This window comes from Zootoca vivipara, chromosome 5, assembly GCF_965207765.1.
Source record: "Zootoca vivipara chromosome 5, rZooViv2.hap1.1, whole genome shotgun sequence".
In the NCBI taxonomy this organism is placed as follows: domain Eukaryota; kingdom Metazoa; phylum Chordata; class Lepidosauria; order Squamata; family Lacertidae; genus Zootoca; species Zootoca vivipara.
Window position 1 is genome coordinate 55,467,081 of NC_142588.1, and position 23,467 is coordinate 55,490,547.

At 45.0% G+C, this 23,467-nt stretch overlaps 1 protein-coding gene across 1 annotated transcript; it reads right to left on the reverse strand.

Annotated features, from left to right (window-relative positions):
* Positions 1–1,281: 1,281 nt before the first annotated feature.
* Positions 1,282–23,453, reverse strand: RRP12 (ribosomal RNA processing 12 homolog). The gene is made up of 34 exons (XM_035133015.3): positions 23,235–23,453; positions 22,380–22,621; positions 21,334–21,417; positions 20,215–20,291; positions 18,879–18,984; positions 18,304–18,420; positions 17,907–18,045; positions 17,631–17,758; positions 17,213–17,311; positions 16,910–17,001; positions 16,709–16,820; positions 16,059–16,159; positions 15,849–15,963; positions 15,238–15,380; positions 14,596–14,717; positions 13,939–14,003; positions 13,652–13,814; positions 13,288–13,442; positions 11,737–11,804; positions 11,236–11,329; positions 10,297–10,455; positions 10,075–10,155; positions 9,061–9,166; positions 8,001–8,108; positions 7,457–7,614; positions 6,991–7,082; positions 6,434–6,592; positions 6,075–6,247; positions 5,841–5,951; positions 4,541–4,590; positions 4,228–4,306; positions 3,544–3,611; positions 1,901–1,980; positions 1,282–1,751 (listed from the first exon to the last, which is right to left on the reverse strand). Exons 1-34 carry the CDS (start codon positions 23,371–23,373, stop codon positions 1,649–1,651), a joined length of 3,888 nt encoding a protein of 1,295 aa, XP_034988906.3. The 5' UTR covers positions 23,374–23,453; the 3' UTR covers positions 1,282–1,648.
* Positions 23,454–23,467: the final 14 nt, after the last annotated feature.

Consider the following 23,467-nt stretch of genomic DNA (forward strand, 5'->3'; position numbering starts at 1 on the left):
ATCTTTTACCCAAATATTAGAATTAAAATAGTGTAAACTGATGTGCTTGTTTCTGTAATGCGACTGGAACTATTCCAGTTAGTAGTTGTATCTTTATAGTATAGCTTTTAGGATTAAGTATTTCATAGAATCATAGAATCATCTAGTTCAACCCCCTGCGATACAGAGATCTCAATTAAAGCATCCACTACAAGCATCTACAAAAGGAGGGATTCTCTGCTCAGCCCTCACACCAAATTTGCCTGATTCTGCCTGCTTTGAAAAATGTATTGTCTCAAATGAAATGTCAGTGTTGCAAACTAGATGTTAAATGGCAACCCCATCCCTGACTCACATGCATCAAAAAAATAGTTTGGTGCGTTATGGTTTTTGTAGATCTTGTCAACCTTTGAAATAAGAAAGGGTTGAGTGATTATTGCTCTGGTCAGTGACTCATGAACTGCCATGCAAACTTTTGCAGAGGTTATTTTCCCCGACGTCTGCCTTGCCAGTATACTCACGGTCCACCCCCAGCTTATATTGACAGCTTGTAGATAAGGAGATAATGGCTCCTGTTGCTTTGTCCCTGCTGCTGCCAATCCAGCAGTTCAAAAGCATACTAGCTAGAGTAGATAAATAGGTACCAATGTGCCAGAAGCAGTTTAGTCATGCTGGCCACATGACCCGGAAAAGCTGTCTGCAGACAAACGCTGGCTCCCTTGTCCCAAAAGAGTTGAGCATCACACCCCATAGTCTAATTCGACTGGACTTAACCATCCAGGGGTCCTTTTACCTTACCTTTTACCTAATCAGTGAAGGAAGTTAAGGATGCTCTGTGTTTTGTTGATTAAGACTGGTGAGCAGCAGGTGAGGATTCAAACTTACTGTGTGAAGGGGTGTGTGTTGTTGCTGCCTGAGCAACTGGGACTGATTGCAGGAACTATGGCATGATTTTGCATGTGTGTGGGGTGGGCATTCTCCTCATTGTGGATTCATTGGCTCTGTCCCTGTGCATGTGTTGTGACTGGTACACTCCTTGACTGGGATGTATGTAGCAAGAGAACATATAAAATGGGCACATGGAATTTGGTTCAGAATTTCTCATAGCTTTCTACCTCTGACTATAATACTACTATTTTCTAATTTTCACAAATACCAACCAGTCACTTTCCTCATATAATAAATCCTGAAACGCAGAGAACATTAAACTTTCTAGAATGTTTAGCATAATTCCCAAAAGCACAACTATGTTGCTAGTTCTGGCACTTTTCAAGCCAGAAAAAGTAGACAGATGAGGACAGCAGCGTTTACACAACCAACTTCCATTGGTTACATTTATTGCTCAGAAGTTCATTAAACTTCTCTCTCTCGCACAAAGTTCAAGGCTAGATGAAGAACGCCTATTTGTGCAAAAAACCATGGCAGTAGCATCTGGTGAGAAGAGCCCTACTGCATAGCTCCATAAATAGTAGAAGGGAGTCTGGGCTAGAATACACATCTTCACCGTTTTTTGGCTGAGAAAAGTATACACTGCAACTGTGTGGAATTAGTGATCTCATTCCACTTCCAAAGAGCAGCTCAGGTTGTGAGGTGGCAGCAACCAGATCCAGAGTCAGGTTGCCTTGACAGGAACTGCAGCCCAGAGGAGTTTCAAGGGGATCTGCTTTCTTCAGACATGGGGCTGCTTCTTACGATGCCTCTTGCCTGCCTGGGCACCACGCTGGGCCCCCTTCATCAGGCCCTTATACTGTCCCTGAAGTTTTGCATTTTTCCTGCCAGAAAGAGAGGGAAGAGATTAGAATGAGTACTGCCATAAGCACAGCAGCTACGTGTGTAGTTCTCCCATAGAGGCATTTAGGTGCCCTGCTTCTGCAGCAAAAGCAACTTCCTATGCTCTCCCCACAGCATCCCCATATCATACCTTCTGTTAAGTTTGGCTCTGTTCAGTGGGATGTAGGCATAAGGATCCAGGCGGCCCTTCTTGATATCACCTTTGCCTTTCTGTAGAAATAGAAGAGAATTAGTGCTTAGTGACTGGAAGCAAGACATGGAAAAATGCAGACTTCTGTATCTAGCTTAGAGATATAGAGATTCGTCTTTAAAAGGGAGCCAGCCTGCAGCCCTGTGTTTTGGGTGAGAGTTAAGAGAATGCTGTTTACAGGTAGGTAGCCATGTTGGTCTGACGTAGTCAAAACAAAATAAAAAAAATCCTTCCAGTAGCACCTTAGAGACCAACTAAGTTTGACAAACTCAGTTGGTCTCTAAGGTGCTACTGGAAGGATTTTTTTATTTTGAAGAGAATGCTGTGTTATGTAGAAGACTGCCATACCATAAGTACCGTGTTTCTCCTAAAATAAGACATGCCTATAAAATAAGCCATGGCACGATTTCCATGCGTTGGAAAAATAGAAGACATACCCCGAAAATAAGCCGTAGTGCTACTTGGTGAAGAGGACAAAAGTGGCATTTGCGGTGGAGAGGAGAGGAAGGCACGAAGAAGAAAAGAGGAGCGATTAAAGACGCCTCGTGAATGACCTCCGTGTGCGTCTCTTTTTCTCCCCCTGTGCGCGTCTTTCTCCCCCTGTGCGCGTCTCTTTCTCTCCCCCTGTGCGCGTCTCTTTCTCTCCCCCTGTGCGCGTCTTTCTTTCTCCCCCTGTGCGCGTCTCTTTCTCTCCCCCTGTGCGTCTGTCTCTCTCTCTCTCTCTCTCTCTCTCTCACACACACACACACACAGAGAGAGAGAGAGAGAGAGCCCACCTCTCGCTTCCCCCCACCTTTTCCCCCTTCCATTCTACCGGTATGTGCCCAGCCATGAGTTGCCTGTTGATTTCCTCTTGATGGTCGAGACAGAGAGCGAGGCAGGCAAACTGCAGCTACGGTAGGAAAGTAGCAAGCTCTCGCAGACACGCGGGTGGTTTTTTTAAAACTGACATCCCCTCCCTTTTCGTTTTGCCGAGAGACCCAGACAACTTGCATTCCTAGGCTTCAAAGGTTATGCATATGAAAGAGGAGATTAAGGAGATAGATAAAGACAACTTCCTATTATCACCTTGCCTTTGTCCTGAAAGGTAGAAACCTTATGGTAGCCATGAGATCTGGGCATCAAAGGAAAGTACTTAACAGCTATTTGATAAAGCCAATTGTGATCTCAGGCAGCATCTGGCTAATCAGTCCTGAGAGAGAGAAACGTGATTTCTGTTGTACAGCATCTGTAAAATTAATATAAAAAATCATTTCCCTGTTATGATCCAGCCCCCGAATAAGACTTACCTTGAAAATAAGCCATAGTGTGTTTTTTTGAGGAAAAAATAAATATAAGACGTGTCTTATTTTAGGAGAAACACGGTAAGTCAAGGAACTTTTCTGATAGGAGACAAGAAATCTTCAATGTCTGTACCAAGACATCTTTTAACATACTTTGATACTATGAATCTGTACTTGAGTTTCTTGGTAAGTCCAATAAACAAGGCTTCCTATGATGTGGAAAAAGTGGCTCTATACAAATAATCAACTTCTGGGAGCTATAACAATGCCAGGTTCTAACTATTCACATCACAATCTTACCTTTGCCTTGTATGCTTGTCTAGGTGCTGCATTCTTGCCAATAGGCCGATGGATTCCAACACCTCCAGCTGTGAAGAACAAACAATAATGGAATAGTTCCTAGGCTTCTCTCAGCTGTACAACAAGGTTTCTGCCCAGTCCGCCACTGAATTGTAGGCTTCTTGTAGCCAACAATGCTTGAAGTGCAGCCAGCCTGTTTGAAACACTTCTCCCACCACATTGTTGTGCTTCAGCAGCACGAGAAAGCATACTGTGGATGGGCTATCTGTGTTAAGGTTTAACTGGGAGCAAGACATAGCACTGAGTGGTTTTGTAGGATAAGCACAACACATTATCCCATGTTTCAGAGGTCCAACTGGACTTGAGTAGAAGTTGGCCATGGTGTGGAACACTCTTCCAGCAGAGATTTGGCAGGTATCCTTGCTTTTGACTTTCAGGCATCTCTCAAAGACCTACTTATGCCAGCAGGCCTATACAGCTGATTGAAATGATTATTTTGTACTCTTTTTAATGGTGTTTTATGTAAACATTTCATTGTATACCATCCTGAAATTTTCAGAGATGGTGGTATATAAATAACCTTAAGCAGCATCTCATTCTCTTTCCCTTCCCTATTACAGGGATATGTATCCAATGTGGTAAGGCAGCTAAGTCCATACCACCAGCCCAGAAAAAAGCACGTACCCTTATACTGTGGTTTTGCATCAGTGCCCGGTTCCTCATCATCTGCTTCTTCTCGGAATCTGCGCTTTTGAGCCTTTTTCTGCAACAGAGTTTCCAAGCATCAGCACTTGCTACATAAATTAGGCTTCTCACTAGGGTCCAAGGCCTTCTCCCTTTCCTGCATTATCTACTTGGTAACAAGAACTGTATTTGACAGTCAAGCTCAGTTTCCCTTTGATTTCAGCAAGCAATTCACCTTGGCAACTGTGTGGGCCTTTAAAGAAAATGCTTGAAATTCCTATTTTCCCCCTCCTGCCCATGTCTCAGTACTTACACTTCGGATCCCGACTTCCTGCATAAGATCTGCCATCTCTTCATCCACTCCTGTAACAGAAATCAAAATTCAGCGCGAGAACAATACATAAAACATCTTTGTAAAATCATTTGCATTTATAGTTAAAAGTGTGCATTTCAGCTGCTCAATATGTTTTTACACATTGAAATGGGAAAACTTTAATCAGAAGCAAACACCAGAGTGTTCAAAGGAGCTTACTCCCAGAAGAGTATGGACAGGACTGCAATCATGCCACAAGCACACCAGAACACTCTTTGAAAAAGAGTGCTAGTGCTTCATTTTTGTAATAATCCACACACATTTTGGTTGCTGTTTTTTATTACAAGGAAACAATGTAGGTTGTGTTAACATTTAACAGCTGGTAAGCCCTGAGCAACATATTTTAGAGGGATCAGCAAAAAAAAATTCAGCAGGGGGCCGGTCCACTGTCCCTCAGACCTTGTGGGGGGCCGGACTGTATTTTGAAAAAAATATATGAACGAATTCCTATGCCCCACAAATAACCCAGAGATGCATTTTAAATAAAAGGACACATTCTGCTCATGTAAAAACACTAGGCAGGCCCCACAAATAACCCAGAGATGCATTTTAAATAAAAGGACACATTCTACTCATGTAAAAACATGCTGATTCCCGGACCATCCGCGGGTGGGTTTAGAAGGCAATTGGGCCGCATCCGGCCCCCGGGCCTTAGTTTGGGGACCCTGTTTTACATGTTCCCTAAGATATTTGGAGGAGGTGCTGCTGATTTGTGTTGCATCCTATGGAACCAACTCCATTTGTGATTACATGAAACGAGTGCTTTCTCTGTGGTGGCACCTACATTGTATTGTATGCTTGATGTTTTATTGGACTGCTTTATGTTTCCAGTAAATTATTATATTATTACATTATAATTATTAAATTATTTTAATAGAAGAAAAATAGTTTGAAATAAATACATATTTAAGCACATTATAATTTTATGTGAAGACAGTGAACAGTCTTAATTTGAAAGGGATAAAAAGTGTCAAAAGCCCTAGAGTGAATCACATGTTGAAAGTAAAACAAATAAATCACATATTCACCAGCCTACATAAAGCCCAAGTTACCTAACTTCCAACAATTCCATCAAACAGTATGAGGATCAATAAACGTATACAATGTTGATACTATCATAGTGGAACTGGACTTCACAGCTGGTTAACAGAAACTAGTGCTTGGATACCAAGCCCAGCCATAGTTTGTAGACCACTGATGGCCAGTTTCCAGCTGAATACATTAGGCTATCCATCAGTACCTTTAGCCCCTTCTTCTTCTTCCTCCTCTTCACATATAATAAGACGGCCATCAGCTGATACCTTGAAGTCATGGCTGATTTTAGCAGCCTGGCCCGTGCCTGGTTTGGTAGCTGCATAAAAGATCACAAAAGACTTACAAGGAGATAGGACAGCCCCTCTATCCCAGCATAAATGATCTCTCACCTTCCCCAAACTGAAAAGGCAGATTGTGCCACTGTCAAACTGCTCCTTACCCAGAACCCTTTGTGCCACATTAGGGTCCAAGAAGTTGAGGGGCTCATCGCCTTCTCCCTCCTTAAGCCAGGCCTGGCTTTGTTGCCGTAGCACTTTCCTGGTTTCTTTTCCTTTGTGCTGCTTGATGTCACCTTCAAGGTCAGAGTCAGAGTCTGCCAGGACCTCCTCCATACTGTAAACAAGGCAGGAGGCAATGCAAGTAGTACTTACTGAGGGTGCAGAGGAACATAAAGAACACTTCACCTTCTAACGCACTTGCCATGGCAGACATCACTCCTGCTCTAGCCTTAAAAAACTGTAGCTTTTAGGTTCAACAATGGCATGACATGAAGACAAAAGACCAGCACTACATCAATACCTCTCCCCCATGGGTCGTTGCAATGGTCCTCCTTCTTCTACAGAAGTAGCTGCTGCCCGTTTCACAGCTTGCCGCTTGCGGTTCCTTGCCTCAGCCTTGCGGATATTCAACAGCACCTTGCGATACGACTCAGGAAGCAACGCCTGCAAAGGCTCAAACCTGGGAAGTAGAGATGGAAGACCAGTGTCACAGAAATCAGTCTCTCGCGTATTCCCCACTACCAGTCATAGACGTCAGACAGCCATTAGACCAGTGCTTAACCTGTGGCCTTCCAACTGCTGGGACTAAAATTCCAGCTAATCCCAGACCTTTGGCCATATTGGTTAGAGCTAATGTCAGTTGGAGTCCAGAACATCTGGACTACTATCAAGTGCTTGGTCATCACTCTCAAGGTATGTTTTGTGTGCATGAAGCTGTATCCAAGATGGCACAGTTCAAGAAAAGCACATCTAGGAAGCAAGTGCTTTGGAGTGAGCAGATATAGATCTTAGAACTTTTCCTTCTTGAGCATCACAACAAGGGATCTCCCCGGTCCTCCCTCTAACCCCAGAACTAACCCAAATTTGCGGATCATTTTGGAGAGGAGGTTTCGCAGCTTCATGCGGAAATGGCGTCTCATGTCGTCTGTCAATCCTCCTATGGCTTCTAACTGTAAGCAGAACACAAGCTTTAGAATTTTGATGCCCCCACCACCACCACCAAACCTTGCATGAAATACAATTCCCTTTGTTCTCTCTCTCATGCATGTGTGCAAACTTGCCCCCCTCCCCGGGCTTCTACTGCTTCCCAACAGAACTAGAAGTGGCACAACACCTCACCAAAGCTGGGAAAAGAGTGGATCATTAATTCCAATATATACCCATGAACTCTGAGTCAGGAACTAGACAGACAGTGGGCAGAAATAGGTTCCAATAATTCAGGCACCTTTCTGCACCACTCTCTTTTAAGTTACGCAAACTAGGCTACTCTTATTCCCAGAACCTTCCTTCCTACAGGCTGCCCTAGTGCATTTCCTCTTCTCACCATGGTCTCCAAGTGCCGACTCAACAGTGCCGTGTCCAGGAGCAAGAGTGCAACCTTGAGGAAGCCCAAAGCTGACTTGACGACATCCCGCGTCCGTGAGCCTACTATGAGGCAGACATGCTTCATGAGCTGCTCCAGGGCATCTGACCCAACGTGTTCTGCAGTAGAGTAAAGCTAATCTTAGACATACTTCAGTTCTTCAGATTCTACTGATAGACAACAGAGGGCTCTCATTACTTTCAGCAAGTTTCCTGCTCAGCAGCAACCCAGCACAGGCCTCACAGCGCTTACATCTGGTGTGGTGATTGGAACCCCAAGGGCAGAGAGCTCTCTGCTCAGGATAGTAAATACAACCATTCATGTCACCCTTAGACATATTCATTAGCATGTCCATCCAAGCAATAAGCTCAGTTCAAATGGCAGTCTCCAAATGCTGTTTGGTGCCTCCCAACTTTTGGTGCCTGCAAATTGCAGGAGAATTCTGTACTAAACTACTGAGGCTATAAACATTATCCAGCAAGTTTTTTGCATTCAGATCTCTCACCTTTGAACTCAAAGAGCAAACGGGCAAGAGCGAGCACCGTGCAACTGATCATGGTGACTGAACTCGTCAAGCCCGCATAGACCAGGAGGAGATATCGCTGCATTCCATCTGGGGGAATAAATGCTGAGGGTTATTGCACTGAAACTGCTAAAAGTATGATACCAACCATACGACACAGGCAGCATTGGGGCTGAAGAGCCCCCCCCCAAAAAAATGGCTACAATGATGCAGAAAACCCAATGTGAATGAAAGGTTTTCAAAAGAGGAACCCAGGCACTATGGAGACAATGCTAACATCCAGGTCTCTGAGTAAGCTGGAATATCAAAGACCAAAAAGACAAAAGTACAGATATCAATAGTAGATAGGCAATATTGGGAAGGGAACAGGCAACAGTTATAAGACACTGAATTAGGAAGAACAGGAAAAACCCCATGTTCTGCCTACTGAAAACACTTCTTCTGAAAGCAGGAACCAATCTGAAATGTTAAATGAGTTCTGCTTTATACAGTGCAAGGGTGGAAGACTGGGATATTCAAAGCCTCGGCTAGGCTAAGTGAATCCTGCATTTCTTTAATTAGTGTGGAATTTAATATCAGATGCCAAATTTAAAATTCTAGTACTTATGATTCAAGGATAATCTGAAAAATGTGTAGGCATTGCCTGATAAGATCTATGAAACAGGAGATTAAGGAGGATTTCTAGTAGTCAGGTGGTTAGACTTCAGTACCCTGCCCTTTGCTAAACAGAATTACACACAAAAAAAATCAATATGTACAGATTTTCAGTTTGCACAAAGTTCAGCCAGGTCTCAATGCAGCAATTAAATGCAAAATTTGGCTAATCTGGAAAAACTCAAAAGAAGTTACATGGACCAGTGATAAGAGGAGAGCTAACTAAAATTAATGGAATAAATGAAGCAGAGATGCAAAGCAATGTACAGTAGTAAAAAATAGAAGAGGTGTATATAGGAGCCAACAGAGCTTTTGACAGAAAGGGGGCACAGAGGAACAAATTCCATCTCTTTTTGGAAACAGCCCATGTGGGCAAACCAGGACTCACCGTTTGGTGTGGGGCCAAAGCGCAGGAAAGCATGACCAATCTCTACAAGTAAGTTGTAAGCGTTCTTGCGGGCACCCACCGACACCTCCTTGGTGCAGAGTATGACCTAAATACAAAGGTACCTGTCATCACCCCGTACCACCTCTGCCCCACAGTTTTCAACATCACTGTATTATCAGCATCAGATTTCAGAGAGAACTGAAATATAAGCCATTGGTCTAAAATGCATTACCAGATCAGAGCTCCAGCCAATCTATGACTTTCCCAAGCACAAAAACTACAGCCATCAAGTTGACCTATTTTTTTTTAAAGTGTGACAACAGACAAAACACTTTCAGCAGTAGGAAACTTCTTGTTCTGAGGATTTCACAAAGGCAGTTGCTATCTAATTCAGATTCAAGGAGGGAGAAAACCTTTCTAGTTTATTGCTTTTAAAAAAGAGAGCAAATCAGGTGAACCTGAAGATGGAGCACTGCAGAGCAGGCAGGTCAGAAACTGGCAGTAACTTCCAGCTGTCAGGGACTAAGGCAAAACTGCATATGCCCTGCCTGTCAGAATAAGTGGGAGCAGCAACCCACTATAGGGTATCATCCTCCACTGATGAGAGAATATATTTATTCCCTCATCGCATGGTAGGAGAAGCAAAATTCCTAATTCTGAATTACAACAGCTTATTCACAGCATGAGAACAAGATGTTTGTAATGCAAAAGAAACAAAGCAAGCAAGGAATGAGAGAGGATTACCATGCTGCAGAGCTATACAGGGCTTGAGTTTGTTTGCAGCAGGCAGGAGAGGAGAAAATTCCATTTATAGGCCAGAAAGATGTGGGGATTCAGAATATAGGAGAACTTGTACCATAACTTGGCTCTGTTTGGAGATGAAGATTTAGTTCCATGCATGCTCCCACGTCTAGCCCCAGAAGTACTATTTCTCCCCATCTTCTGCGGACACAAATGCCCACCTACTTTCCCCATTCCTTCAGCACCCTGCCTGCCACTGCCTTTTCTGCTCACCTCTGGCACCAGGGCAGTAACAAAATCCTCATGCTCCACTGCGAGTTGCTTGACAACATGGAAGAGGCACTTCAAACGGGGCTGGGAACAAAGAATGGGAGTGTGGAGTTAGAGACAGGCAGGCAGAGCAATCTCTTATTTCTATCACCACCCGTGCTTCAGCACCCTACCCACTACAGGGGGGAAAGCAACAAGTGTCTTCTCCCCAGACATCTTCCTTACCCTCTTGGCAGGTGAAGTGGCACTGGGCAAAGAGCCTAGTAGGGCACTCTGTAGCTCCTCCAGATGACTTCTAACAAAGTTCTGACAGGCAGGTCTGTCAGAGGCACATATTTCCTCCAGCACCCGATATGCCTTCTTCTGTATCCTGTGGTCTTTGTTCTAGGATGATTATACCAGACAAATTAGTTAGCAAAAACAAACTGCATGCACACAAGAACAGAGGCTCTCAGCCTGCACAATATGGAAAAGGGGGGGGGGAGAGTATTCTAGAAACCATCTATAGAATCATAGAATTGCAAAGTTAGAAGGGACCTGAGGACCATTAATCCCTTTTAGATATTTTAGTTGCATAGGAGCTGAATATTTGTCAGTGGTTTCCATGCGGTTGAGAGACTGTTTAAATGTCACAAGTGTATGGAATGTGAGGGTCAATTACATGAGTCTTTTGCACAGAATCAGCATCAGTTGGAGCATCAGAACATTCTCCTTGCTGCAGAGAAAATGTTCAAGGATAAGCAGCTCCCACACAGCTGGGAAAACACCTAGGAGGTTACCCCTGTGGCCACGAAAATGCAAGAGGATAGGCACTCAACATGAAACAAGGACCATAGGGTTGCCCAAAGCAGATAGCTAGGTTATTACAGTATCTGATTATGCCTGACCAGGAGAGCAATGGATCATAGACAAATATGCCCTACTGCTTCCACACAACTTTGGGGAGAAGAAGGCAAGTAATATGGATAAGGTCAAACAACTCTGCAGCCTCCTTCTGAACAGATTAAGACACTGTCTCCCTAAATGTAATAGTTAAACTGATTTTAAGGGTGTCAATATGGCACTCTCAGGAAGAGCAGGGATTGTGGTGGTCAAAGCTAGCAGGCCTGGAGCTTGCGATGTTCTACAGCATACATTCCAACAGCCAACTGAAAGGCAGCTCACCTGTAAGGAGGGCTGGATGGTGCTATAGAGATCATGCAGAGATGGCTCATCTGCGTAAGGGGCCATGGCTACAACAAGGTCCAACACAGAAAGCCTGCAACAGGGAAGGCACAGTTAGCAAGCGTGAAGACAAAAGCTAATCTTTAGGACTCTGCTTCTCCCTGGGAATAGTACAAAGCCAACTACTTATTAGTGCAAACCTACAAGATTCCACAATTACTAGGGCCAGGAATGGAAAAGCAATGTGCATCCCACTCTCTCTGCCTTCTCTGACTCGCAGGGAGAGGGGAGCACCTGGGAGGAACAGAGGAAAAAATCAGGCCTCCAATGAGGTGCTCTGGAGCTTAACAGGTGTGGGACAAGAGAGGGGCTTACTCCACAAACAGATGAAAACAATATTGATTTACATAGGCCTATGTAACAGAAAAGTGGGTAGCACAACCCATCTGAGGATACTCTTCTCCACTGTATGGAAAAGGATGGACTCTGGGGTGTCCTTACCTGGTGAACTCTGAACTATCAGAGCTGGTCAGCTTCTCACTAGCTTTCTCTAGGAAAGCATGCACCATCTGCAAGAGAGATAAAGAGTGTGTCATCCCCAGAGCTTCCCTTTTGCACTACACGTACATTGTTTTATTTGTATGCTGCCTTTCCATAGTTCAAACCACGTGCAAGGCAGTTCCCAGCATGGGAAAACACATAATTACAAATATAACCAAACGTAGTCATAAACAATAAATAAAACATCAAAAAGTACACAAATTGAACAATTGCCTCATAAACCATAATAAAATCTTTAAAAGGATACAAAAAAAATCAGTATCAATAACAGTAGCACCCTGCCCCAACAAAAACCACTAAACTGAGCAGCCTCAGTTTTTGTAGGTATAATCAGTCAGGGCCCCATTCTCCTAGGCCTGATGGAGAAAGGCCTGCCCCCCCCCAATGTTTGAGATCCATCCAGCTACAGACACATCCCCCCTCTCTCTCCTAGCACTGGCAGACCTTAGAGATGTGACCAGCTTGTATCCAGTTGGTCTGAAGCAAGCAGAAGTGCAAACCATCTTGGATCTGACCTAAGAGAACTCAGGCCTAAGAGAACTCAGCTATAAAACCTGCGTGAACACTTCAGGGTTAAATAGCATTTTGACTTGTGCTTTTGGAAGCCATACTAGCAAACACTGCAGTCTTTCAGTTCCCTGCTATGACCTTGAAGAGTGAACATTCCAAAGCGGCAGGTGAGAAGCCTTTCTAGCAAAGGGCTTTTCATTTTGAGCTGATAGTCAGTGTTCTGCACATCCACCCACCTGCTTTTATATTAATATGCGAGACTTACAACAGAAAAGGAAAATGTCTTTTATGTGTATAGACTGTTGCCCATCAATCCATCCTGTTTTATCACTACAAAAATATATTAATTGTATTAAGAGGCTAAAATAAGGAGAATGGCCCTTCTCTGAGGTCCAGCTTCAAGGGCCTTCTGGCAGTTCCCTCCCTGCAAGAAGTGAAGTTGCAGGGAACCAGCAGAGGGCCTTCTTGGTAGCGGTGCCAGCCCTGTGGAATACCCTCTCATCAGCTGTCAAGGAAATAAACAACTATTTGACTTTCAGAAGACATTTGAAAGCATCCCTGTATAGGGAAGTTTTTAAGGATTGATGTTTTGCTGTGGTTGTTGGAAGCTGCCCAGAGTGGCTGGGGCACCCCAGTCAAATGGACAGCATACAAATTGTTGTTGTTGTTGTTGTTGTTGTTGTTCTTAGCAATGCTGTTCACTTATAGAGCCGGCCCACATGAGATAATTGATAATTATTGCTATTACAATCTGTTACTCACCCTTCATTCCAAGGTCCTGCCTGGAACAGGTTACAACAATGAAAACACAATATTAAACAAAGTTTAAAATTAGCCCTGAAAATCAAATCTTGAGAATTTGGAAACTAGTAACCCTGCTGGCTTCCCACTTTCTAGAGGAAAGGTTGCCATGCAGGTAGAATGACAAAGCAAGTGGTGATGATCTCAGAAGTCTAGTCTCGTTCACAGAGATTTGCTCACCTCTGGCTCTGTCACAGTCAAGTAGGCCCGGATAGTGTCCAACACAGAGCGCCGCTGTACAGGGCTTTCACTGGCACCACCCTCCTGGCTATACGCATTGAATAGAATGGGCAGGAAGTTCTTTGCAAAACGCCTGACTTCAGCACGCTCGGCCTCTGCAAAGAGAAGGAAAGAAAGAAAGATGTTGCTGGTGAAGCATGCTTCAATATGTTGGAATTGACAGCAGGGCTCCTGCCAGGCTCTCTACCCCTTTCTCCACTCTTGCATCCTCAGCAAGAAGCAGAATTAGTCCAGAAACAGCTCCAGGCACAGTGACTTGGCTAGAGTAAACTGAGCAATGGTCACTTCCAAAGACAGATCTTACCTGTTTGACAGCCTTTGTTAATTAGCCTGCGCAAAGCTTGGCACACGATGAGCCGCAGATCAGGACGATCGCTGATGGCCATGCCCAAAGTACGTGCCAGTCCTTTGAAGGAGGATACCACATCGGTAGGCTGGCTACAGAAACCAGGCAGAAGGGTCCAGATCTGAAAGACAGAGAAAGCAGCATTGTTACGAACCACAGTGTTACACTCCAAACCTCATAAGCACAGGGTCCCAGTCCTAGATGCAGAAAACAAGCAAAGCAAAACTGTAGGGGTGCTGCCTCACCTGCCACTGCAGTGTATCATAGATCTTGGCTTCTAAGTGCCGTTTAGCCTCGGCAAGCTCTGTGGCTGGAGAAAGGGAAGAAAGAGGCCTGTGACTGTAGCTTAATATATATGAATAAGTTAACCTAAGGGGCAAATCAATACACTCTGCCTGCAGGACACCTGGAGTTTGCATGTTATACAAAATCTCATGAAATTAACAGGCAACTGCTGTCATGATGTACTCCATACAATAGTTGACCCATATATTTGTGCAGATCTAACCCGTATCCAAAGCCACAATTGGTGCAGACCCAAAGGATGAATTTCTGCTTGCTGAATGCAAACAGTACTGGTGTGCAGCAATGGACTATAACTAAATCCCAAGACTGAGACTTCAAACATGGAGCTTTAACATCTGTATTTTTTTCATTCTGTATGCCCAAATACCCCAAATCTGGTACTTGCTGAGGGGTAGGGGAAATCTCATTAGAAGCTGTATTTTGTTTTGGGAGTCTGGTATGGTAGATTTTCGGATGGATTCTCCAGGTGGAATGTACCACAGCTCTACTGCAATCTTAAACCCTAGAGATGGAGCTGTTGTCGTGCTCTTTTAAGGTCCAACACTCAGGTCTGCTTGTACGTGCTCATGGTCTTGCCCATCTACATTGTCAGTTACCTCTGTGTTTTAGAGTGGCAGCCAGTGGCAGGAAGTAACTGGAGAAGAAGGCAAGGGGTGCATCTCGGATACTGTCTCGGAGTACAGGAAGGAGCCAGCTACGGGGGAAATCCAGTGTCTCCCTTGTGGAGGAAGCAGAAGAGAGAACAAATGACAACATTACGAGGATTGGGGAAGCAATGTACCTGGGTATGCTGGATTTTGGTGCTGATGTGCCTTTGCAAGTAATTTCAGCTACAACAATGCCCTAAGACAGTGGAGGTGTGAAAGGCCCAAGTAGTAAACACCCAGTTCAGCCTACAATCATGTCCAAGAATTTCTGTTCTTGGAGCATCCAACTAAATGGCAAAGGCAGATTCAAATGCGATTTTGCTAATCTCTTCTAAACAGAGTTTGCAACATGCAACAGTGTTCCAAATTAATGGAAAAGTATGGGATCCCAACTTTTCTTTTCATATGAACCCTGATGCAGATGCCCATTCAGACAGTCACATATTCAGGTGGTGGCGAAATCCAATTCGAATCTGCCTCTGGCCACTGCGGATGTTGAACTAGATGGCTTGATCCAGCTGGGGTTGTCTTATGGGAAGGTATAGAAACATAGAAACATCAGAAACCCAGAAAGGCAGAGATTATACTCACTCTGTGCCATCAATATCCAGGGGCACAGCCTGTAGAACAACCTCAGGGCCCATAGTGGTCACTGCAGCCCCTAGAGTCTGGTCGAGCAGCACAGTGTGAGGAAAGTGTGGGGAGCCACGCAGGTCAGCTAAGGACTGTAAGCACTGAAGAAAAAGGAAAACGAAAGAGAGCATCACACAAGCAAGCATGTGTTATAAAACAGCCTACCCTCTTATAATGACTCCTATCACTGACTTCTTTATATCCACTGCATAACACACATTTGTTGTTGTTGTTGTTTAGTCGTTTAGTCGTGTCCGACTCTTCGTGACCCCATGGACCATAGCACGCCAGACACTCCTGTCTTGCACTGCCTCCCGCAGTTTGGTCAAACTCATGTTCGTAGCTTCGAGAACACTGTCCAACCATCTTGTCCTCTGTCGTCACACATTTATGCACACATTTATGCACCCACAAATCTCCAGCTCAAGGTCCTAAGAGCTCTAGAAAAGTTTAGCAACAATGCATCTCAGACGTTTGCGGGGCCCCAGTGTCCAAATGTTCTTTTGCCATGGAGATCCCCTTCTTGTCTCTTGTGGAACAGGGCTCGGTCACCACAGAAACTCCTTTACCTTACACATGGTGAGATGGCACTGATGCCCACACACTTCAAAGAAAGTCTTCAGAACCTGCAACACGGAGGCCCATGCCGCATGGAACCGGTATGTCAAGCCCTCTTCCACTGCCCTACAAGGAGGAAAGCAAATAGCTATTCGACACGCAGCCTTTCAAAACCAGGATTTTGACCTCTTTCCCACAACCCACTGGGCCACTTCTTCTACCTGAACATCTTGCAGATGTGAGCAGCTGATCCAGAGGGGGTGGCAGAGGAAACCAGCCCCAGCTCTGCCATGTGGGGGGCCACACATTCATTAAGCAAGACCTACAAGAAGAGGCAAACACACACAGAGAGAGAGCTTTAGCACTAGCCCACTCTCCTTACAGCAAGGGTGGGCAAAGTCCAGCATGTGTCCCAATTGGGCCCACGAGACAAGTTTTCCTCAAACCATGCCCTCTTGCCAACACGGTGACATAGATGCCAAAGAATCAGGAGCATTAAAGTGCTCCAATTGTTCCTTGACAAGAGAAACTTGCTGTCAGCTGACTGGCTATGCAGCAAGCCTGCAGTGACGGACTGTGCTGAGGAGTTCCCCACCAGCACAGCCAATGCCTGCTTAAAGCAGGCTTTCGGTGAGTGCCAATCACTGCTTGCAGCAAGCTGGCTGTAGGGCCAAGTATTCTGCTACATCCCGGGGTTGAACTGAAGCTGGCAATGCAAAAGTTCTCTGTAGGTGTGTATTCACAAAGAGGACTTTTGGGGAGAGTGGGGTCGCTTACTTTCACTGAAATGCCAAACAAATCTTTATTTCAGCAGCACACAATTCTTGACAGCCCTACATGGGTACACGTGGGAGTAAAGATAGGACAGTACCTTTAGGGTTTGAGCAGCAGCCGCTGCCACCTGTGTGTGAGGAGAAAGGAAGCAGTTCATTGCCGCACTGAAGAGGCGGGAAAGGTGAGCCCAGCACAGATCCCACTGCAGCCTAAAGAATGGAGAGACTTTTTGTTATGGACCAGCTGGGGAGTAGACCCAACACCACCCATCCATCTCCCCCACGACTCTCCTCCTTACTTTGCCAGATTGACATGTGCCCGCTCCATGACAGATAGCCAGGCCAGCAGAGGCTGCAGGTCATTTTCACTGGGTAAATAGTCATATAGGGCCTGGTAAAGCAGAATAGATAGCGTTATTGGTTGTTTACTGAATCTGCATTGTTTTAAAGTTGTATTGATACTAGCTTGTGAATTGCTTTGAGAAGGGTTTTTGCCTTGACAAGTGGGATATATATGTACCAAAACAAATAACTAAATATTTGAGCCCCCAGGGCTGGTTTTACACCCTCCATTCATCTAGTCTGACTCTTACAGTACTCACCATGATGATCTGGGCATTGAGTTCAGCTGGCAGGCAGGATGGGGGTGGCTGGGCAACGAAGAGGCTGTGGAAAGCTTTCATAGCACATGCTGTCACTAGCTGGGGGGGGGAGGAGAGAAGATGTGTAAAAATAAGTTCTTTTAAAAGCATCAGACACATTGGCTCTCCCACAAAAGCCTATGTGCCAAATATGGTAATGAAGTGCCCCTCCTAAAATGACAGGGCAATTATTTCCCATCCTCAAGAGGGACTTTAGGTACATAGGTAATTCATACCAAGCCCCCATTGGTAACAAACAAAGACTATTCATGCTTTCATTCTTACTGAAGCATGTTGGCTCTCCCCACTGGGCGGTGTGGCATCCCCAGAGCAGAGGCAGCGCCACAAAGCCACTGTTAACCAACAGAAGAGAGCTCACCACATGGCTGAGGGTCATAACTCGAAGGAGGGTCTCGCAGGAAGATTTGACAGATGGGGCAGGCAGGCAGGGCAGCAAGTCACGCAGCAGAGTGAGTATATGAAGAGTGGTTGTGGCCTCTTTGGCACCTGGAAAACCAAAGAGGTCTAGCACTGCTACCTTCTCCAACACAGTTTATTATTATAAATCTCACAGCCCACCCTTCAGGGAGATTTGTCCCAGAGCAGCTTGCAAATATTAATAAAACACAACTCATGAATTTCCCGTCTCCAATACCTCCAGCTTTCTCAATCTCTTGCACACAGAACTTGGCAGCAGAAGATGCAGCTGGGTGATGTGAGGGAGCCCCATCCCCAAAGAGGAATTCACTACCTCTCAGGATGGAGCAAACGCCATGCTGAGCAGCCTTGCGAACCTGCAACCGAGGAAAGGGGAGGCAGAGAAGGTGGTGAGCTGGGCTGTACTTCATGCCCAACTCCAAGCAGTTACATACTGGAAATGAGCTACATCTCTCGTTACACTTTATTGTTAGCCCCCATAGCCATTCCACATGGAAAGGTGGGACATACATTTAACAGATGAAACAAAAGCGAAAGTTACTGTGGCAGCATTGGGGTGCATGCTGCCAAGTGCAGTGAAACTGTGCTGAGCAGGGTAGGTGATGTGAACTCACCTTGGGCTTGACATGGACAGAAAAGCTGAGAAGGCCATGAAAAACTTGCATCGTCACAGAGTAATTCCAAGCTACCAGGTTCTGTCTTCGCAGCAATGTAGCTAGGCAGGAGAGCACCTGAAAGGAGAGAGACAGGTTAAGGATGGACATAGAGTGCTATCACTATACCAAGAAACATCCTTGCATATACACTAGTGAGCCCTTAAGCCAGGGGTTCAGTTTAAAATTTCTGCTGCATCTGACACCACTAACTACGTCCTTTATCTTTAAGCCTATCAACAGGATTCATTCAACCCAGCACTGCTCCACACACCTTGCTTGTGGGGGTCGTGGGGTGAGAAGCAATAAACCAAGAAGCTATGCAGAATGGCCCCTGACTCCTGAACATGCATTTTTTATTCATTTTTATTTCATTTCTGCATTATTTCCCATGAAGCGTCTCAAAGGGATTTCACAATACAATCACAAGTGCACATCACACTACATAAAGGATTCCATTAATCACAACAGCTGCCCACACCCAATATCCAGGTGTCCCTCCTGCCCCACAGTTAGTCCTCTCCTGAAACACTTACCCAGCGCAGGGCCGAGGTGGAGTCTCCACAGGCTTGGGAGCCTAAGATCCCCATAAAGGCCTTTGATGTATCAGAGAACTTCTTGATCAGCACAGGACCTGGTACCCTATTTGGGAGTTAAGAGATAGGAGGAGGCATCAATGTGAGGCAGAAACAATAGCAAGTACAGTCGGACCTTAGAAGTCGAACAGAATCCGTTCCAGAAGTCTGTTCAACTTCCAAAATGTTCGGAAACCAAAGTGCGGCTTCTGATTGGCCGCGGAAGCCTCGTTGTACATTCGGCTTCCAAAAGAACGTTTGAAAACCAGAACACTCATTTCCGGGTTTCGATCATTCGGGACCCAATTTGTTCGGGAGCCAAGGCGTTCAAGATCCAAAGTATGACTATATTCCACTACCCTTTGCTTTCAATGAACTTTACTCTCTTGCAGCTAGGCTTAGTTTGGTAGCACCCTGTACCACACTCCCAGTCCATGAATCACCCACCCTGTTTCAAAAGACAAGAGAGTCACCAAAGGCCCAGACCAGATATTGCACTTCATCACTTGCACAGTTATCCATTGTCAAGTGTAAGAGCAACAACATCCACACTTGGGTCATGGTGGGGAGTTCTGGTCATCTTATCTAAACAGAGATATAGTGAAGTGGTAAATGTTCACAGAAGTGCTTGAGTGATCAGGGCTGCAGAAAAGATACCAGAAAATGAATGTCTAATAGATTCAGGATTTTTTTAGCATTAAGGACAGTTTAAAACAGGGTTCCCAAACTAAGGCCCAGGGGCCGGATGCGGCCCAATCACCTTCTCAATCCGGCCCACAGACGGTCCAGTAATCAGTGTGTTTTTACATGAGTAGAATGTGTCCTTTCTTAAAAATACATCTCTGGGTTATTTGTGGGGCATAGGAATCCGTTCATATTTTTTTTCCGAAATATAGTCTGGCCCCACACAAGGTCTGAGGGACAATGGACTGGCTACCTGCTAAAAAAGTTTGCTGACCCCTAAAAGGTCAGGTGCAAAAAATTGCTAGGGAACTTTTATTTCAGTAACACATCATATGAATGTGTCAATCAATTAAACAGCAACACAAAGAGGAAAGATATTTATAGGGGATTCATTGCCAGAATACAAGAAAAAAAGAGGTCAAGAGTGTAAATGGATTCACAACAGGGCCCAACACATTCATCCTTTCCCAGATCAGCCTTTGTCTGGGAAATAGTCAAGATAGCATTGAAGGTTATGCTTGCATCCTCAATTGTTCTAATCCTTTTCTAAAGCATCCTGACGTGGGCCACTGGTCTGGTCCAGAAGTACTTTTCTCACGTTCTTAGAACTCACCTCTTCAACACCAGATTCAGCAGGTAAGCAACAGCAGCCAGGGACTCTGGAGATTCCACAGCTTCCAGAGTAGTCATCTGAGGAGACATAGTATGGTGGAGGGAAGTAATCAGAAAGGATGTTGGACTCCCTGGGATTGCATCTTGAAGTCTAAAGGAGCACCTTTAGGTTATTGGTTTGGTTTTGCTCTTATTATGTTTCTATTGTGTACTTTGTGGTTTTATTCTGTATTTTTATGCTATGAACCACCCTGAGATCTTCAGATGAAGGGCAGTATCCAAATTTAATTAAATAATAATAATGGCAACAACAACCTGGCCATATGCTGGCTCAGGCATCCCCAAACTGCGGCCCTCCAGATGTCTTGGCCTACAACTCCCATGATCCCTAGCTAAGAGGACCAGTGGTCAGGGATTATGGGAATTGTAGTCCAAAACATCTGGAGGGCCGAAGTTTGGGGATGCCTGTGCTGGCTCATGTGAAAATCTTCCCCCACCTCCCATATTGTTATGATAAAATGCAGGATATGCTGCAAGGAGCACTGAATCATAGCACGCTACCACTAGTATATGAATGTCAGAAATATAGACGAGGGCTGTGTTGTGGGGCTCAATCGTTATCATGAGTTCATTGGCTCCCTCTGCAATTGCTACCATGGGTGGGCTATGGATGCACCATTTTGCAATTTTCTTAGTGGCTTATTTCCCTGTTCCCTAGGCTGAGTGCATATCAAGTGGAGCCTTATCTCACCATCATCACTCCAACTGGTGTATGGAATTGTTTCATGCAGTGGGATTGGTGTTGGTTGTGCTTACTGAATTTTATGTAAGCTTCCCTGGAAATTTTCCTTGAAGGGCAAGATGCAAATGTAGTAATAAAATAAATAAGTAAAAAGCATGAAGGGAAGCAAGATAAACTGTTCATGCAAATGCTACAAGGTCTTGCCATTACTTCCTGTCTGCTATTTGCCCTATGACGGTCAAGTCTGTTTGTTTATTGGGATTATTGATGGTACTGCGATCACAGCAGTTGTTGGTAACCACACTCAACTGTACACATCAGTGACCAGAAACCTCTAGGTAGCTCCTGCCTGCCTCATTTCACAGTACTGGTACTTACCAATGCACCAAAATACTCTGTCTCACTCTCTACGCCACCCTGTGCTCGGATCACCTCGGTGACAGCAGCCAATACCGCACATATCTATCAAAGAATCCAAGTGTGAGAGTTCAAATTAAAGCCCACCTAATTAATTTAACATTCCCTCACAGCATGCCACCCCAACGGCTACATGCAAGTATTGTTGTCCATCCTTATGAATGCTTCCTGGAGAGACTGAAAACTCCACCACTGATTACTGGTCAGCATGATTTCAACATAGATAAGCAAATAGCTGGAAGAGCAGACCAGCTATCTATAACCACTGTGCTGGGCTTTCAGCATCTCTTGAGCTGACATGAGAGTAGGAGTGTTGTGTCTGAACTAGAGATCCAGGGAGATGAGTGGTAGATTGACATTCATTTCACTTGCTCCTTCAATCTGGAAATGGAGACACAATGCCCACTTTTCTCATTCCTGCAATCTAAGTATGAATTCAAGTTCTGCTTTAAATTTCCAAAATGGCATAGCAATTCTTTCTCCATTTCCCTCAGAACAATGAAGGCGCCAAAGTGCCCCCAATATGTAGCAGGAAGCCAGTGCATTCATAATGTGCCTCTGAGGATCCATCTCTTACATTATTACCAGACAGCCATCAACTACAAACTGTTCAATCCTGAATAACGAATATAGTGCACACAGTTCTCAGTTATGAACAGAGAGAGGCAGACTGGCCACTCTTATGAATATGATTATTACTTATTAATCTTGTAGCTTTAGGGCAGTTAACAATGAGCTAACAACATACCAGTATCTGCTGCTTGTGTGACACATTGTCAGTTGACTGCTGTTACTTCTTTTAGTCTATCACTTTGGTTGCTTGGTATCCACTTTTCTCCGTTCCTTCTAATGTATTGTTTACCCACTTTCTTCTCTGCTGGCCTCTCTTCCATTCCATCTCCTCTTACAGTCACAAACTGACTTTTTCCTCTACGTGCTTACCCCCAATATTCTATGCCCTCCCTTTCACTGCCCTTGTGACTTCCTAGGAGCTGGCATTCAAATACCTCCTTGTGAGCAGCAGAGTTGGACTCCCAGAAACGTTGCACTTTACTGAAGGTGAGGCTGGTGCAGTCACTCAGTCCACTCAGGAAGGTGGCTGAAGATTTGTGGGTCTTAGCAGTTTCGGCATTGTCATCCTCCTCCATGCGCAGCTGACTCCCTTCCCCATCCCGTGAGGCAGGCAGGGGTCCTGAGGACTGCAGTTCATTGTGCAGTTTCAGAGCATCCACAGTCAGGTTACTGTTTTCTGTAAGGGAAAGACAGACCTTCAACACTGGGGAGGGAACACACTTCATAACGGATTGCTATGGGGTTTCTGTCCATATAAGGCCTACCAAGAAAGTCACAAATGACAAGCCAAGTTGTTTCCAGACAATCCAGAAAGGAGATTAATCCACAACAGGCTGGCCACGGCTTTAGATAGCTACTCACTGGCTTGGTATCAAAGTATGCACAAGTATCCTATTACTTATTCCAACTTAACCATCAATGAAGCAGCAGTACTTCATCCATAGCAACAAGGGTCGCTGTGGAAAATGAAATGTCACACTTAATAGGAGAAAAGATATACTTATTGTCCTTTGTATTATGCTATGGGGCACATAAGATGCTGACACCAGCTATATCACACAGGGTGGGTACAGGAATTCATTCATGTCGGGCAGTTCCACGGTTTCAACGTTCAATAATGTAGGATAACTAAACAAAGTTCATTTCTCCGGGTGAAGAATGCTTTTCTTCAACCCCATAACTCTATAAGCCCTTGTAGCAGATTTCACTCTCTCTGAAGCCCTTCTATTCCGATCCCACCTCCTCCTAGAAGTGCATTCTATTCCCCCACTTATCGTGGCCGCACATACCGGATCGGGGAGCGAGCAAGCGACCCCGGGCAGCCAGGCGGTAGCGTCTCCCCTCCGGGTTACTGTCGCTGCTATGCCCCTTGCGCCAGCGCTTGAGTTTACTGGCAGAGCCAGACCGTAGCTTGCCCGAACGCCCCATTCTGAACGGCGCAGGCCACGAGAAATCCCACGTGCAGCTCCTCAGTTCCGCCTTGTTTTCCAAGTACTTCCGGTTATCCGCCTCCGTGCGGAGA

Coding starts and splice junctions, on each gene's coding strand:
- RRP12 (XM_035133015.3), bottom strand. CDS start 23,373: ATGGGGCGTTCGGGCAAGCTACGGTCTGGCTCTGCCAGTAAACTCAAG. Junction 17,312..17,630: donor TTATGACCCTCAGCCATGTG/GTGAGCTCTCTT, acceptor TCCCCCCCCCAG/CTAGTGACAGCATGTGCTAT. Junction 10,156..10,296: donor CCACTTCACCTGCCAAGAGG/GTAAGGAAGATG, acceptor CTTTGTTCCCAG/CCCCGTTTGAAGTGCCTCTT.